We start from the raw sequence: 17,238 nt of genomic DNA, 5'->3' as shown, positions 1-17,238 counted from the left end.
ATCCTAGGATACAGGAACTGGGGCTCTGGGCTTCGGACACAAAGATCAACCGAGGACAATACTAAATCAATAAATATCAGGAACCTCCTTACAGGGTGGATGCTCAGACCTCGGGGGCCTCAGAAACAAAAACTTCAATGCCAAAGGCTGACTCACTCCAGCGGCTTGCCACGAAGTTCAAGACAAAAGCCCAGAGACCACCGAGGTCCCACCCGCCCGAGCCAGATGTGATCAGGGTGGCCTGGAAATGGGTAAGGGGCTCCAGGCTCCTTAGTCACACAGGGAGGGAAGAAACATGGGTTTAGACCCTCCCTCTGCCTGGCTGGCTATGTTATCTCGAGCAAGACAGCCAACCTCTGTGAGGCTGTTTCCTCATTAAAAATAAAAACAACAGTTACAGCACCCATCGCGCAGAGTTGTTCTGAGGAGCAAACGAGATGATACCTTAGAGATGACCGTTGAAACAAGCAGAGTAGGTACCAACATAGGGCCATTTCTCTCGCTGCTCTGGCCACAGCCAGTGAGGGCCTATGGGGGCCCTTACCTCTGCCTTTCACCCTGGGCCCCTCTGATCGCCAGTCTCCAAACACTAATTTCTGTAAGGCCCTGCATCCCCAGACCATACCAGGGACAGACCACCTCTCCTAGACTTCAAATCCATCAAATCATATGACAGAGCAGAAGGGGCCCCAGGTACTCACTGGGACAGCTGCGGGCAGTCCACCCTGCCGGGTGACCTGCAGCCCTGCATGGGTGCCCTCAGCTCTCAGCTGAGCAACCACTTGAGGTTCCCAGGGATTTCAGACTTTTAACTGATACCCCCTTTGGGTCCTGCCTCCCCTGCATCAGGGCCCCCAAGCTGAGGCTCCCGCTGCCCGAGCCCAGCCTCCCCCAACTGACCATCTTCCGCTTGGTGCAGAGGAAGGCGTGGCACTCGAGGTTCTCGTTGTGCTGGCTCTGCGCGATGTAGGCAAACACTTTGTCATGCATCTTGTCTGCCGTGCAGTAGGAGATTCTGAAAGGCAAGGGGGAAGTGTCACCAGCCTCTGGGACAGGGGCCTGACCACATCCAGGACGCCCCTTAGAGCGTATCCCCTGAGGTCCAGACAGCTTGTCATCCCATTCCACCAGGGCAGGACTCTGGGCCTGGTGTCCTGGGCCAGCTGTGGTGGGACAGGTGAGGGGAGGGAACCCAGGCTCGGCAGGAAGGAGTGATGGAAAAGACTGGAGGAAACCCACATCCCCAAACAATGGTAGCTGAACCCTTACTGCACACCAGGCAGCTTTCTAGACGGCATCTCACTGAATTCTCAGAACTGCCCTCTGAGATGGGTTCTAGTACCACCCCCACTTTTCTGGTGAGAAAACTAAGGCTAACAGACCACCAAGCTAGTGGGCAGTGGGCCATAGCCACTGCCATGCTGCCTCACGGAAGTTTGTGCTGACCGGCTGGAAGCGGGAGAAGAATGCCCTTCACCTGAAGGCTCCCCAACTGCCCTCCCTCTGATTACAGGTCAGAGGAGTCCCAGGCCCATCGCTCCCAGGATGACCGAGACTGATAACCGAGCTCCTGGGGCTCAGGCCAGGGGAAAAGGAGCTGGGAGCAAGATGGGGGCCTACGAGGCAGCTCCCCCCACCTGAAACACCCCCTCACCCCATTTGATCCCTCTGTGCAGCCTCTAGTCATCCTGGGAATCCCTGTCGGGAGAGGAGCTGTGGGCCCAGAGGTGGGACAGGAGCTCTGCAGACTCCCTGACTCACGTGGCCCCAGCTTCAATCACAGGCATCTACAAAGGGATCAATCAGGACCATTTAAAACCCCCAAGTGGGCAGAGGGAGGGGGCGCCAGGTTCCCAGCTGCCTCTTCTCCAACTCTGGGGAGCCGGTCTCCTTAATGCCCTGGGTCTTTGGTATCAATCAAATAGATCCTGCTATTCTTCACGCCTCAGCAAGGAGAGGCTTTCCCAGGTAACCCCAGGCAGGCCTCTCCTTCTCTGGCCTCTTGGGAAACACTTCTGTCTCGTTCCTCCCTTCCATCTCCTCCTCAACTAGAAGCTCCCTGAAGGCAGGCTGGGTCTTATCCCCTCACCTGGCACAGACCTCAGCAGAGCAGGTAAACGCTGGGTGAAGGAGGCAGACAGAATTAGGAAGGGAAGAGGAAGACACAAGCTAGAAACTCTACAACGACCCCATAGCTTACATCCATCCCTCCACACACCCCAACCCCAACCCCAGGCTGGTCTGTGCTCTAGCTGGCTGAGCCACTGCTTGGAGATGAAGCAAGAGGGTGTAGCGACGCGAGGCCTGACACAACTCTGCCCTCGGTGTCCTCGGCTCAACTCGGTCATGACCTCACCATGAGGGCAATTCCCTCCCTGGGCCTCAGCTACCCAGGTGGAAAATGGACCTGAGTTGTCTGTCTCTTCCAGCTCTAAAGTCCTACAACTGACCAGCTGAGAGAGAGGTGGGGATGGCCTGAGGCTCCAAGGGCCGGGCCTGTCGCCCTGTGACCAGCCCCCACCCACTACCGAAATTGTCTACGCTCTGGCCTCAGATGCGCCGGAGGCCTCCCTGGACGCCTGGCCAGATGTCCAGAGCTGAGCTGCTGTAATCCCAGCGAAAAAGGCAGTGACGGCGCTGCTGTCTGCTCCAAGCCTGACTCAGCAGCACAAGGGGGGAGGCGCGGGGTGTCCCAGGGTGGCTGCAACCAGTGACGGCAGCAGCGGCCATGCAGCCAGGCGCTCGCTGTGAGCCAGGCGCTCGGGGGCTTCACAGCAGCCCCTGGGGCGGGATCTGTTTCCACCCCGACAGATGCAGATGAGGAAACTGAGGCCCCAGGGTCGCGCAGACAGGCAGTGGTAGAGCCGGGCTCAGACAAAGCACTCCACCCACCACCCTGAGGGGCAGAGGGAAGCCGGGCGACGCTCAGCATACCTGTAAATGGACACGTTCTCAATGAGCTGGTTGGTGATGTTGTCCGTCAGGATGATCCCCCGGGGCGACACCTTAAGAGTCACCTTCTGCAGCTTCTTCCCGCTGGCCTTGGCCTTGGGGCAGACATGGGTCAGAGGAGCCTTACCTGCCCGCACTTGGGACCCACCCTCGTGGGTGGCTCCCCACCATTCTGAGCCCCTGATGCGAGGCCCTCGGAAGGCCTCAGTTCGGGTGACTGGCAGAGACGCGATGGGGAAGATAATTCGGTCAACACCCTCTTCTGATAAAAACAGAGACACGGGTTGCTCACGAAGTACCTGCCGTCTGCCAAGCACGGCACCTCGAGTCATCCTCACAGGTGGCAGGGTTTCGCCTCGGGAGGAAACAGACTCAGAGAGGTTAAGGCACTGGCCCGAGGACACACAGCCAGGTGTGTCAGACTCTAAGGACTGAATGGGCTATTAGAGTCCAGCAGGGTGGGAACTCCACACTCCACCCGCTATACCTGCCGGGGTCTGAGCTGAGGGGGGCCTAGACCACCAGGAGAGGCGGACTCCGAGGGCACGTGCTCACTCGAGAGCTGGGGAGGCGATCAGTCCTAGAGGGCTACCCTGTCTCTCAGATCATAAGGCAGGCAGTGGGTGCCACCCGCCCCCGCAGGAGCTAGCCCCCCGCCTGGAGCTCCCACAACCCGCCCTGACTGGGCTCACCGTGGCTACGATCCTCTTGACGGCAGCAGCTGACAGCTCCTCACCCTTGGGCTGCTCCACCAGCGTCATGCCCAGGTACTTGAGACTGAAGAGCATACCCTCGAGCAGTGTCTCCCGCGTGTCTGTCCAGTTTTCAGGCAGCTCTGGGCAGAGGAGGACAGGCCCTCAGACCCTGATGGATAAGGCCAGCATCTGCAGCCCCCATCTCCTAGGAAGACCCAGCAAGGGACACTGGGGTCCCCCTATCTATCATTTTTATCTTTAATGAAGGGCTAACGTTTTCTAGCATATCCCAGGCACCGTGGTAGGAAGCTTTACATAAAATCTTCTCATTAACCCTCATGAGAACCTGTGAGGCAGACACTTTTGTCATACCCATTTAGAGACAAAGACACTGAGACCCAGGGAGGCGAAATCCCATGACCAAGACCACACAGCCAGCAAGTACAACAGCCCAGAATCAAACTCTTATTTTCAAGCCCAAACTCTTGATTTCAGTGTTAATATTTTCTGAGGGCAAACCATGCCGCTTTCTTATTGAATCTTCAGTGCAATCTGGTGAGATGGATATTATTCCCACTTTACAGATTAGGAAACTGAGGCTAAGAAAGATGAAGTTGGCAAACAAAGGCCAATGAGTAAAGGATTGGAGTCAGAATTCAAGATTAGGTGATTTCCATGGCCCCAGCCTGGCCTGTTTTCCTCTCTCTGCATAGCCGCAGACCCCCAGGAAGTAGGGAGGAGGGGAGACCAGGAAAGAGACAGCAGTCCAAGGAGAGCAGGGGTGAGGTAAGGCTTAGTGGGGAAACAGGGAGGTGACTGCTCAAAAGACATGACATGAAGGTCACCTGACTCCAGAAAACTGGGGTTCAAATCCCAGCTCTGCTTCCTTCCACCTGCATGGCCTTGGGGAAGGCCTCTCTCCTCTTTGAGACTAATAATTCCTGGGCTGCAGCAACAGCACACAGCAGCACCCAGGGGAAGGACCCTGTGCAAGCTCTGACCATGACTGAAGGAAGGAAGGTTGGAAAGAGGCGAGGAGCCTGGCTCACTGGGTAATGAAACAGACAAGGAAGGAGAGCTGGAAAGAGGCCCTGTTTGGCCCCACCCACGTGAGAGGCCCTGAACAAGCAGAGGGACAAGAGGAGAAGTGTGGTGTTCGCTGGGGTACGGGTCATACAGGAACTCACAGGAGCTCCTAGTCCCCGCTCTGCAGAGACCCAGGTGAACAGGAATCTGGTGCATGCAAGCTGGCATGCCCGAGTGAAGGAACGACCCAGACAACCCCAAGGATGCTTTCAGGCCCGAGATGCCCCCAACGCCATCCTCAGCTCTGGACCCTGGCCTTTAAGCCTCTACCCTGAAAGAAGGCCAGGCCCCACTGAGAAGACTCCCAAAGGGATCCCATCCTCTGTCCATCAACCAGGAGTCTATTTCATTTGATCCTCCAAAGAGAATCAGAAAGTCCCTGAGGTGCTCCAGTCCTGGTTTGGTGATGAGAACTCAGAAAATGGGCCTTCCCCTCAAAGAAACCAAGAACATTACCACCCCCAGTGCAAAACAGCACTCTAACACTCATGACTACCTTACAAGCTAGCATTCTCTCATTCCCATCTCACAGATGAGGAAACTCAGGCTCAAAGAACAAGGAATTGGTCCAATCAGTTGTCTAAGTCACACTTAAAGCCCAAGTTCCTAACCACTAGGTGATACTATCTTACCACGAGGCAAACTACCCTTCCTTTAGCAAAATGTCAGGGAGAAGTTCCTACAGCCAGAGGTATTTCCCTCCACAGTGCTTAATTCCTGAGGCTTCCTCTCTGTAGGAATCTGCCCAGACCACCACTTTCAACCTGAGACCCCTCTGAGCAAGGATGGCAAACCAGGTACGGCCAGGCCTGTCGCCTGTGTCCTCGGCAGACATTGCTAATCCACTGCAGCTCTATTCCCTCTGAATTAAAAGCTTTGAACTGTTTCTCAGTACAAGGCTGCAGGCAGGTAATCCCAGTCCCTCAGGCATGGCCTTGTTCGTCTCTTCATCCACCCCTGCTACTGCTAAGTCACTTCAGTCGTGGCAACCCCATAGACGGCAGCCCACCAGGCTCCCCTGTCCCTGGGATTCTCCAGGCAAGAACACTGGAGTGGGTTGCCATTTCCTTCTCCAATGCATAAGTGAAAAGTGAAAGTGAAGTCGCTCAGTCGTGTCCGACCCTCAGCGACCCCACGGACTGCAGCCCACCAGGCTCCTCGATCCATGGGATTTTCCAGGCAAGAGTACTGGAGTGGGTGCCATTGTCATCCACCCCTGCCCCTCGGCAAACATCCTCGCATTTTCACGTCTCCGCTCTCATTTCCGCCGGCTCTGCCCTTTCCTGGCCCCTCTCCAAAGCCACTTCCGCTCCCTCCATTCCACGGGCCAGAGCCTGCCAAGGTCACGGACGACCTCTTTGTTGTCAAGATATTCCCCAGTTCCCCGTGACCTCTGAAATGCTTGGCATTTTTCTGCAATCCTCCTACTCTGGCCTGACCCGTCCCTTCTTCTGTGGGCTCCTGGAAGAGGGCCCTGGTAGACTGGTGGCCACTCACCAAGCCTCAGAGACCCTCACCCCAACCCCCTTACTTAACAGATGACAAAACGGAGGCCCAGAGAACGATGGGACTTGTGCAAGGTCACACAGCAAGTCAGAGGGACCCCAGCTCCCAATCCACTACAGGTAACGCCCACAAGCACTGTTGGGAGTTACAGGCTGCCCAGCCTCCTCTCCTCCTATACGTGCGTGCACACATACACACACAGACACACACGCAGGCGCGCGTACACACAACAGAGGTTCCAATCATGCAGAGCTTCCCCCATGATGTAACACTTACTTTCCCACTTCTGTGTCTTTGCTCACAAGTAGCTCCCTCTACCAGAAATGCCCCTCCCTTTGCTAGACCAAGGAGCTTCCCTAGTGGCTCAGAGGGTAAAGCGTCTGCCTGCAATCAAGGCAGACCTGGGTTCAAACCCTGGGTCAGGAAGATCCTCTGGAGAAGGAAATGGCAACCCACTCCAGTACTTTTGCCTGGAAAATCCCATGGATGGAGGAGCCCGATAGGCTACAGTCCATGGGGTCACAAAGAGTCCGACACGACTGAGCGATTTCACTTTCCCTTTCACTTTTGATAAACCGAACCCCCTCCATCCAGTCTCCTCCAGAAAGCCTTACTTTGACAGGGTATATCCTAGTGGTTAAGAGCAAGGGCCTTAATCCTAGAATCCACTGAGCTTGAGTATGTCAATTAACTTTCCCTGAGCCTCAGCTGTCTCTTCTACTAAAATGGTGGTGGTTTAGTTGCCAAGTGGTGTCTGACTCTTGCAACCCCGTGGACTATAGCCCGCTAGGCTCCTCTGCCCATGGGATTCTCCAGGCAAGAATACTGGAGTGGGTTGCCCTTCTCTTCTCCAGGGGATCTTCCTAACCCAGGAAACGAACCCGGGTCTCCTCACCACAGGCAGATTCTTTACCAACTGAGCCACCAGGGAAGACCTCTATACAATGGGAGAAGCAAAAGTCTCCAGCTCCCAGGGCTGTTCTGACCCTTTGATGAGATAATAAAATGAGATAATGAGATAATAAAGTGTAATGTGCTTATTAGCACACGGCCCCACCCATGGTTCTGCCTTCTGAGGCCTCTTCTGCCCTGGCAGGGGGCTACTCTGTTCTGGGTATGGTTTTCCTCCTCTCCCTCCCGTAGCCATATCCCCACCACCAAGCAGCTGCCTGCTCGTGTGTTCTCTTCAAGGACTTCCGTGCACGTCTGCCTCCTCCACGATCTAGCGGGGAGGAGGTGCACGCCTGCTCAATGACACTGTCAGGCCTCATTCTGCTTCTCCCTGCCCGCCCCCATCACCCTGGCCTCCCAGGCCCAAGAAGGAACTTTCTTCCCCTCCAGTAAACCCTGCCTCCCCTCCTGTACTTCTGGGCATGAATCATCTCTTTGATGAGGTGTCAGCTCTCTCAGGCCCCACGCCCTCCCGGAAGAAAGCAGCACCTGGGAGCACTCAGGAAAGACAGAGGCAAGGCTCGCCACCACAACCGCCCCGCTCACCACCCAGCCACCTCACGCTGGAGGCCACGGGTTCCTTTCCAGGAGGAACCCAAGGCATCAGGAAGTGCTCCCAGAGGCCCCTAGGCAAATACAGGCCTCAGTCCACAGCCCTGTTCCGGTCCTGGTTATTTTTGGCCCTGTAGTGTGTAATAACTGTGCTATTTTAACTTGTGATTTTTACAGATGACCTGCTGTTAGAATTAGCTGGGGACGGATGGACCATATGCCCAGTCTGACTTGTAGCTGCAAACATGGTACTCTTTCCTCACTAAGGGACCCCTGCCCGGGAGTCAGGGCTGGGCAGGGAGCCCCCGTGCCCCTTCCAGCCTGGTTGATGGCTGGAACATCAGGGCTATGGCCAAATCCGTGGGCTAGGAGGGAACCTCCAACTGGGCTCCTGGCCTCCAGTCCCCTCCCGCCTGCTGGGGAGATGGCCTCAGGAGCCACAGAGTGGTATCTCAAGAAGAGGACCCAAGTTCTGCCGTGACCTGGAGTGGGGCTGCTTCTCCAGGCCACAGTCTTCTTATCTGACAAATGGGCTCAGTCCTGCAGGAGTGTCAGCAGAAAAAAGGTTCAGCGTGTGAAACGTGCTAAGCAAATTTCAGAAGTTATTGAGATTATCAAAAGAAAGTAGTCGTGATTTTTTTAAAAAGGTGATCGAGTAGTTGAGACTCGGTGCTTTCACTGCAGGGGCCTGGGTTCAATCCCTTGTTGGGGAACTAAGATCCTGTAAGCTGCCAACCCCCTCAAAATAATAACAGCAGCAGTGGGGTTCATGGTCACTCTACCGCCCTGGTCCTTGGCTTCCACATTTTAAAACAGTATCAACAATAGTATCAGTCCCACGGGACTGTGTGGGTGGGAATGTGGTGAGGATGCAATCAGTATACACACGAGCTGGGCTTAGAACCATGCCTGGCAGATCACAAGTGTGAGTGCTGTGTCATTCAGCTCAGTTCAGTTCAGTCACTCAGTCGTGTCTGACTCTTTGTGACCCCATGAACCACAGCATGCCAGGCCTCCCTGTCCATCACCAACTCCCAGAGTTCACCCAAACCCATGTCCATTGAGTCGGTGATGCCATCCAGCCATCTCATCCTCTGCTGTCCCCTTCTCCTCTTGCCCTCAATCCCTCCCAGCATCAGGGTCTTTTCAAATGAATCAGCTCTTTGCATCAGGTGGCCAAAGTACTGGAGTTTCAGCTTCAGCATCAGTCCTTCCAATGAACACCCAGGACTGATCTCCTTTAGAATGAACTGGTTGGGTCACTGAAGTGAAAAAGTGAAGTGAAGTCACTCAGTCGTGTCTGACTCTTTGCAACCCCATAGACTGTAGCCTACCTGGCTCCTCCCTCCATGGGATTCTCCAGGCAAGAGTACTGGAGTGGGTCGCCATTTCCTTCTCCAGGGGATCTTCCCGACAGGGATCGAACCCGGGTCTCCCGCACTCCAGGGGTCAAATGCAAAGGTGTACACAGCCATGTGTGGTACTTTAGAGAAGAGTCAAGGATATATCAGGACTCCCATTGGCAGATGAAGATGCTCAGCAGTGTCTGGGCATGACTCAGAATCCACAATGCTGAGCCTTGACTTTCACAGCTGTGCTTGTGACTCTCTCCTGCAGTCTGCCGAGCCCCTTCCCATGAGCTGGGCCAGGCTCAGGATCACCCAGGAAGAACAGGTAACCTGCCCCGCATGCCGCCTGAAAGGAACATCTGGCTCACTTTCAGTGGGCCGTGGGTGACTGGACTCCATCATGCCACATACCTCTCCCTCAGCCACCAGGCCGTGAGAAGAAATCCCAGCCACCAGTTAAATGTCCCTTGCACATGCTGTTCCCAGATTCCTCCCTCCTTGTATTCATACCTGTGTTCCGTGTCACCTTCTGAGAAGCCTTCCCTGACCCCCTGCACTGACACTCTCATTGCCCCGCCTTTAGCTCCTCGTGCCATGCTAAGTCCCTCAGTCATGACCTACTCATTGTGACCCTATGGACTGTAGCCCGCTGGGCTCCTCTGTCCAAAGGATTCTCCAGACAAGAATACTGGAGTGGGTTGCCCTTTCCTTCTCCAGCGGATCTTCCCAACCCAGGGGTTGAACCCTCATCTCCTACAGTGGAAGGCTGGTTCTTTACCACTAGTGCCACCTGGGAAGCCCAAGGTGGGTACCATTTCCACCCAGGCCACCTGACACGCCACTCTCTCTGGCTGCTGGAGGCCTGGATGCCCACTCAGCCTGGGGCAGTAAGAGCTCCGGTCTCCAGCAGCCCTGCAGCCATCAAGAGGAACTGCCCCTCAGGTGAAATGTAACTGCTCTGGAGCTCCCCCTGGGTGAGCCTCTCAGTTGCCTACAATGAAAAGTGGCTTCATGGTGTCCAGTCTTTGGACTTTCTCTTCTTGCTTCTCCTAAGAATACTTTCTGGGATCTCTTCCCAAATAAGCGACTTGTACTCAGACCCGTCTCGGCATATGCTTCTAGAAGAACCCAAAGACACCGCCTATCATTTCCTCACCTGCTTTATCTTTCCTCTCGGAGTCACCACTACCCACAAGCACACCACCCACTGGTGCGCCAGTCACCCTTCCTACCCCAGAGGGCAGAGATGAACTCACTCACCAGCCTCCCTGATGCCTCTATCAGTGCCCGACACACAGTCGGTGCTCAGTATACTGTGGTTTGGGGTTTATTTCTATCTTTCAAAGTTAACATTATAAATAAGTAGGACTAGATCCTCCATCCCACCCCCTACACTACCATGAACCAGCTTTGCTGAAACCTGCACCTCAGATTTCTTTACTTGGTCTCTCTCTCTCTCTCTGAGTTCTCTGACAACCCCTGGAGGAACCTGAGGGTCAGAGGGACTCCTTGTGGAAATAAGGGTATCGAGGGGATGGGGTGAGTCAGCCTTCCAGGCAACTGGAAGAAAGGAAAACCCATGGCCAGGGACTGAAATAGAATATTTATGGTTCCCAAAGAGATGGCATGGGGAGGGGGGGAAGCCATGTGTGGGAGAAGGAGAGAGTCCCCCTTGGAAGTCGGCAGTAACTAGGAGACAGGGGGCGGTGAGGGTCAGGACAAAGAAGCTTGTCTGCTGCTGGCTTTGCTCTGTGACCTCAGGCAAGCCCCACTCCGGGCTTCAGTTTCTATGCAGATAAAACAATGATCACACTAATCCCAGCTGAGGACCTTGAGGGGTGAGGAGCAAGTCACAGCCGGACAGCGGGTATCAGGTCTAACCTTAACTCCACTGGCTTCAGTTTGGTCCCCAAACGCAAGCATAGGGCTCAGACCTTGAGGGCTGGATCCAAGGCCTGGCTGGGACACCACCCCACGTCAGGCTGCCTCAGCACTCCTACCCGAGACACACCCTACTGCCTCCCCCTCTGCTTGTGGCCACCGTTGTCCTCAGGGGCAGCCAGCCCTGCCTCAGACACTCCTGGGGTCAGAGTCCATGAGGCCACACTGATAAGACCCCTGGGCTACGGATTTGGAGCCAGCTCTTGGAAGCTCCATGTTGGAGCCACTGACTCTACTTCCCCAAGCCTCAGCTTCCTTTATCTGAAAAATGAATCTGATAAGAATCCCTGCTCTGACACCTCACAGGAGCAAACACGATAATGGGAGCAAAACCCTACCTAAAAGGTAGGTGACAAAAGCCCAGCCCATTCGCTGGGCTCTTCCCGCCAGGCCACACACGCTTTCAGCCCACCCGCGTCAGACGACAAGACTGGACTGCGTGCTACTGCTACTGACAATTTACACATCAAAAACTGACTTAAGCAGGGACAGGTGGGGATTCACCCCGGCTCATCTGGGTCAGAAGGCTCCAGGACGGCACTCTTGGCTTACTGGGGTCTGCCTAAGAGGAACGGGGCTCTCCTCTCCTTTCCTACGCAGTTGTAGACAGGCTCTGAGCCCCTCCAAACTTGTTCCACCACATTAAGAGTCATGGTGAAGGCCCACATGACAAGTAGGGGAAAGGGGAGTGGGGGAGAAGGAAACCACCAGTTAGGTGCCAGAAGGAAGTGTTATTGTCAACAACCTTCTCAACACCTCTGTCAGAGAGACTTCCCTGGTGGTTCCGTGGTTAAGAATCTATTATACCTTGTGGACTTCCCTGCTGCTGCTAAGTCGCTTCAGTCGTGTCCAACTCTGTGCGACCCCAGAGACGGCAGCCCACCAGGCTCCCCCGTCCCTGGGATTCTCCAGGCAAGAACACTGGAGTGGGTTGCCATTGCCTTCTCCAATGCATGAAAGTGAAAAGTGAAAGTGAAGTCGCTCAGTCGTGTCCGACTCTTAGCGACCCAATGGACTGCAGCCCACCAGGCTCCTCCGGCCATGGGATTTGCCAGGCAAGAGTACTGGAGTGGGCTGCCATTGCCCTCTCCCTGGTGGTGCAGTGGATAGGAATCCGCCTGCCAAGGCAGGAGACACAGGTTCTATCCCCAGTCTAAGGAGATTCCACATGCCGCAGAGCAACTACGCCCATGCACCACGACTGAGCCCACAAGAGCTGCGACTAGTGAAGGCTGTGCTCCGCAACAAGAGCAGCCGCTGCAACGAGAAGCCTGGCCTCCACGAGGAAGAGCAGCCCCTACTTGCCGCAACTGAAGAAAGCCCACTCGCAGCAATGAAGACCCAGCGCAGCCAAAAACAAATACATTTTTAAAAGTAAGCTTAAAAAAAGGGCTTCCCTCGTGGCTCAGATGGTAAAGACTCCCGCATGTGGGGGGGGGGAGGGGAAAGGAGGGAGACTAAGTCCGCGCGCCACAACTACTGAGCTGGCATGCTCTGGAGCCCTCAAGCCACAACTAAAAAGAAGGCCGCTGCACTGCAGGGAAAGATGCCACAAAGTCGGTCCCCTGGCAGCAGACCCAAGGCAGCCAAATAAATAAAAGTAATTAAAAAATAAAAACAAACTAACAAACCACATCCCTTGCCAGGTTAGAGTTTTTATCCTGATTTTGCAAATGAGAAAACTGAGGATCAGAAAGGACAAGTGACTTGTCCAAGATCAGAGCAGGCAGGAGAAACTCTTCTGCCACTTAAGGTGGCTACTTCTCCCCTTTCCCCATACTGAGTGGGGGAAGAGGGAGGGGGTGTTCCTAAGTTTCCTTCCCTGTCCTCGCTCCTCCCTTATCCCTAGAGAAAACGACAGGGTTTCCCCATTGGAACAGGCCATCATTCTCAGAAGTTCTGATCAAATCCCACAAATATTTAAAGGAGCTATTTTGGGAGTCCATAAATGTGGGAGATGGGTGCATCCCTGGCCTCCTCCAGTCCTAATGGCCTGACCCCGGCCCCGCCAGCAGGCACCAGCCCATGTTCTCAATGCTAGTCTTTCTTGGTTTAGGAGGCAGGCACCGCTGGAACCGCAGAATGGGGCAAGAGGTGGGGCAGGGCAGACTCCCTAGGCCCAGACACGCTGGCACTCCGGGGCCTCTCCTGAGCCTAGGGAACTCGGGCTCCCCTGGTGGAGCCCTGGAAGGCCAAGACCGAAGCGGGTGGAGTGTACTGAGAGCGGGCTTCCTGGTGCGGGAGAGGCCAGGGTCCCAGGCTGTCGGCAGGGGAGGCGGGAGGGTGCAGCAGTCCTGGCTTTGGCTCTGTATCTCCCAGTAACGCGCTGCGTGACCCCAGGCAAGCCACTCCTCCTGAAAAAGGAGGGACCTGGGCTGGGTTTCTCAGGCCTCGCGGGGGAAGGTGCCAGGTGACTGGTTGGTTCCCTGAGAGTAACTGGAGACAGGGAGAGAAGGGGGGAGCCCGGTGAGGTTCCTCGCAGACTCCCGGACGCCCCTGGGGGAGGCGGCGGCAGAGTCTGCCTTTCGCCCGGGGGCCCAGGGACTTCGGGAGCTCAAGCGGCGAGGTGCGAGAAATAAAAACAGGTTTCCAACACAGCCAGGACGCCGGCCGGGCCACCTGAACCCCGCCAGAGGAGGGATCTAGACGGCGCGGGTGGGAAGCACCTCCTGAGACCCCAGGTTGAGCCCCGCCCCCAACTTCCAGCAGGTACCGGCGAAGCCCGGGCTCGCACCTGCGTCGGTTTCCGGGCGCCCGAGGGAGTTAAAAGACGACTTCGTGGGTTGGACTGGGGGAAGCGGACAAGGTGGGCGCCCGCCGGCCGCCGACCGCGCGCCAGAATGCAGGGGCCGGGGTGGGGGTGTATTCCCAAATCGCCCCCGGCCCCACGTCCCTTCCCCCCAACACCTCCCGGGTACAGACGCCGAGCTCCCGCCTCCCCAGGCTGTCCAAAGAGGGGAGGTGCCAGGGTCGCGCAAGGCGCCTCCTCCGACCTGCAGCCCGCACCTGGGGACCCCGAGCTCCCGTTTCTTCCCCCAGCTCCTGCCCCTCCTCCACAGCCGAAAAGAATGGGGGCGGGAGTGGGGACTTGACCTTCGGAGACCCTCAACCACGCAGGGCCGGGGAAAGTCGCTCCCGGGCCACAGGCAGCGGGGTCAGGCCCTGCCTCTCTCCCCACTCCGGGGCCCCTCAGGAGGCGAGGTCCGTGCGCCGCGACCCCCAGCCCGGGCCCCCGGCGGACGCGCACACACTCACTCCGGTGCCGGCCGCCGCCGCACCCCCAGCTCTGCTTGGCGAGGCTGGGGCTCCGGATCAGAGCCCGCCCGGCAGACTTGAGCGCGTCCATGGCCTCTCCGGGCCGCCGCGCTGCCGCCTCCGCCGCAGCCAAAAACTCCGTCAGGGAAAACTTTCCGCCGGGGCCAGGCGGCGCGCGGATTCCGCGCTCCTCCCCTCCCCGCGCGAGCTCCGCGCGACGTCCGACGGGGCGGGGCGAAGGCCGGCCAGGCCCCGCCCATGGGCCCGCCCGCCCCCGCCCGCCCCGCCGCTCCTCTCGCCCCGCCCTGCCTCTGCCCAGCTCCCCAAGGCTGTCTAGACAAAGGGCGCCCCCGAGGCCTCGAGCAGAGCCGTAGACGCCCTGTCTCTTCCTCTCTGTCTCTCTCCCCAAGCCCCTTATTTCCCACCTGGTAGGGGGCTGAGAGTCCGAGAGCCGCCGCCCCGCCTCAGGAGTCAGTCAGTCAGTTCAATCGCTCAGTGGTGTCCGACTCTTTGCGACCCCATGGACTGCAGCACGCCAGGCCTCCCTGTCCATCACCAACTCCCGGAGCCTACTCAAACTCATGTCCGTTGAGTCCGTGATGTCATCCAACCATCTCATCCTCTGTCATCCGCTTCTCCCCTCGCCTTCAATCTTTCCCAACGTCAGGGTCTTTTCCAATGAGTCAGTTCTTCGCATCAGGTGGCCAAAGTATTGGAGTTTCAGCTTCAGCATCAGTCTTTCCAATGATATTCAGGACTGATTTCCTTTAGGATGGACTGGTTGGATCTCCTTGCAGTCCAAGGGACTCTCAAGAGTCCTGTCCAACACCATAGTTCAAAAGCATCAATTCTTTGCCACTCAGGTTTCTTTATAGTCCAACTCTCACATCCATACATGACCACTGGAAAAACCATAGCCTTGACTAGAGAGACCTTTGTTGGCAAAGTAAGGAGGTGTGGGAGGCGAGGGCCTAGAATTTAAAGACCACTAAAAAGTACTTGGAGACCATTTTACAGATGGGGAGACTGAGGGCAGGAGACAGGAAGCTTGTCCAAGAGAAATGTGATGACCACAGCAGTGGGGGGTGGGGGCAGGGGGGAGCTTGGAAAGAGAGCTGTTGGTGGTAGAACTTTGCTGGAAACAGGGCAGGAATATAAGGTTGGCCTGAGCAAGACTCATTGGACACTTGACTCACCCAACAGACTCAGCCTGTTCCCTTACTCCACTTGGACCCTCTGGGCTGCCCCCTGCCCATCTTACTCCCCAGGTAGCCTCAGACGTGGTGTGGTCTTGATGTTATGCTCTGAGGTATGGGAAAAGGAGCCTCAGCTCTAAAAATGACTTGCTATGTGACCTCAGGCAATTCCTTCCCGTCTGGGCCTTAGTCTTTACTTGCGAAGTCGGATGAGATCCTGTCTAGCGACCCTTCCAATCTGTCAGACCTTGACCCAGACCCTGCCATCCTTTCGAGGAGGCAATTCCAGGGGCGTCTGGATTTTAGACTTGGGGCTTCGCTGATGGCTCAGGCAGTAAAGAATCTGCCTGCAATGCAGGAGACCAGGGTTTGATCCCTGGGTTGGGAAGATCCCCTGGAGAAGGAAATGGCAACCCACTCCAGTACTCTTGCCTGGAGAATCCCATGGACAGAGTAGCCTGGCAGGCTACAGTCCATGGGATCACAAAGAGTCAGACACAACTAAACAACTAACACTTTACTGGATTCTAGAATTCCTCAAGCACAGATGTTCTAAGTCTAGAATTCTCTCTAGAATCCTGTGCCTGGCTCTCAAGCTTTACCAAAGGGAGTTAGGAGAAGAACCACATATCCAGGCCACCACCCAGTTTCTTCTTGGAGGAGGTGGGTGTGTTGCCTCAGCAAGGTGACTGCAGCCTCTGGGATTTTTCTGGCTCAGAAGGCAGGAGTCCTGTTCTCATGATGGGGGAAAGAGAGATCTGTGCTGTCCCCAGTGGGACAGGGAGGCTGACATTCCTCTCTCAGTTTATCAACTAAGTGCTTTTTCGGCCATTCTGTCCTTTGCTCCAACAACACTGCAGCCAGCAGTAGACCCACTTACAGATAAGAGCCCGAGGCCTGGGAGAGAAGCCAGGATGGAGTTCAAAGCCAGTCCCTTAGGCCAGAGTAGAATGTCAGGGGTCTGAAACCAGCTTTCCTTCTTTTAGTGGTTGTGAATTCACCTTTCTGAGCCGCAGCTGTGTAAGAGGCAACAATACCTATTCCACAGGCTGTTGTAAGGAATAAATAACATGAGTTGGAAAAGCTGAATCCTCTCCTTAAGAACTCACCTATAAAGTTGCCGCCTCCAGGAAGCTTTCCAGGCTGCCATCCATCAGTTAGACTTTTCCCTGCGGGATGCCACAGGCCTGAGCTTTTGGCAGTCGCGGCTTCCCGTTTCTACTCTATTTGCCTCCACCAGACTTTGTGTCCTTCAAGGGCAGTAGGTTTTTCTGATTTACTTCTGAAGCCCAAATGCCTAGCAAGGGGTCCAAATGGAGTTGGAACACACCGTTTCTTTCCTTCTTCCCTCCCTTCCTCCCTCTCTCCAGCTTTTCACCACAGCAGACTAACTTCTCCTGCAAAGGGCTTTGGTGATGTGTAGGTAGGTCCCCAGGGGTGAGCGTCCCAGCCCTGAGCCAGGTAGGCCCTGGGGAAGAGAGAAGATTCTGGAGCTTGAAGGAAAAGTAATCACCTAGGCCTGGCTGGTGAAGGGCAGCTGGTGGTGTCCGGCTGGCAGGGGGCACCATATGGGCCCGGTAAGCAGGCAAGCCTGGGCACTCTATGCCGCGGTGAGGCTGTTTCCAGGGCCATCACATCCTCCCGGAGGTGGCTTGCTGGGAGCAGTCAGCCGTGCATCCCCTGCAGAGGGGCAGCCTGCTTGTGCCCCTTCTGCCAGCCCCAGAAACAGAAGCAGAAACAGAAGGTCAGAGCTGC

At 56.0% G+C, this 17,238-nt stretch overlaps 1 protein-coding gene across 2 annotated transcripts in view; it reads right to left on the bottom strand.

The window, feature by feature from the left end:
- Positions 1-14,494, bottom strand: part of LDLRAP1 (low density lipoprotein receptor adaptor protein 1) — a 26,258-nt gene extending 11,764 nt beyond the window's left edge. For both annotated transcript variants that reach the window (XM_010830076.1, XM_010830077.1), the window contains exons 1-4: positions 14,288-14,494; positions 3,645-3,787; positions 2,935-3,047; positions 901-1,015 (exon numbers count right to left, since the gene is read on the bottom strand). In XM_010830076.1, the coding sequence (XP_010828378.1) occupies positions 901-1,015; positions 2,935-3,047; positions 3,645-3,787; positions 14,288-14,378 (462 nt within the window). In that variant the 5' untranslated portion in view covers positions 14,379-14,494. The remainder of the gene's footprint in view (positions 1-900; positions 1,016-2,934; positions 3,048-3,644; positions 3,788-14,287) is intronic.
- Positions 14,495-17,238: the final 2,744 nt, after the last annotated feature.

The sequence above is a fragment of the Bison bison genome, unplaced genomic scaffold (genome assembly GCF_000754665.1).
Source record: "Bison bison bison isolate TAMUID 2011002044 unplaced genomic scaffold, Bison_UMD1.0 scf7180017864516, whole genome shotgun sequence".
NCBI classification, from domain to species: domain Eukaryota; kingdom Metazoa; phylum Chordata; class Mammalia; order Artiodactyla; family Bovidae; genus Bison; species Bison bison.
The sequence above is the reverse complement of the archived record's forward strand: the minus strand, read 5'-3'. Positions and strand labels throughout refer to the sequence as shown.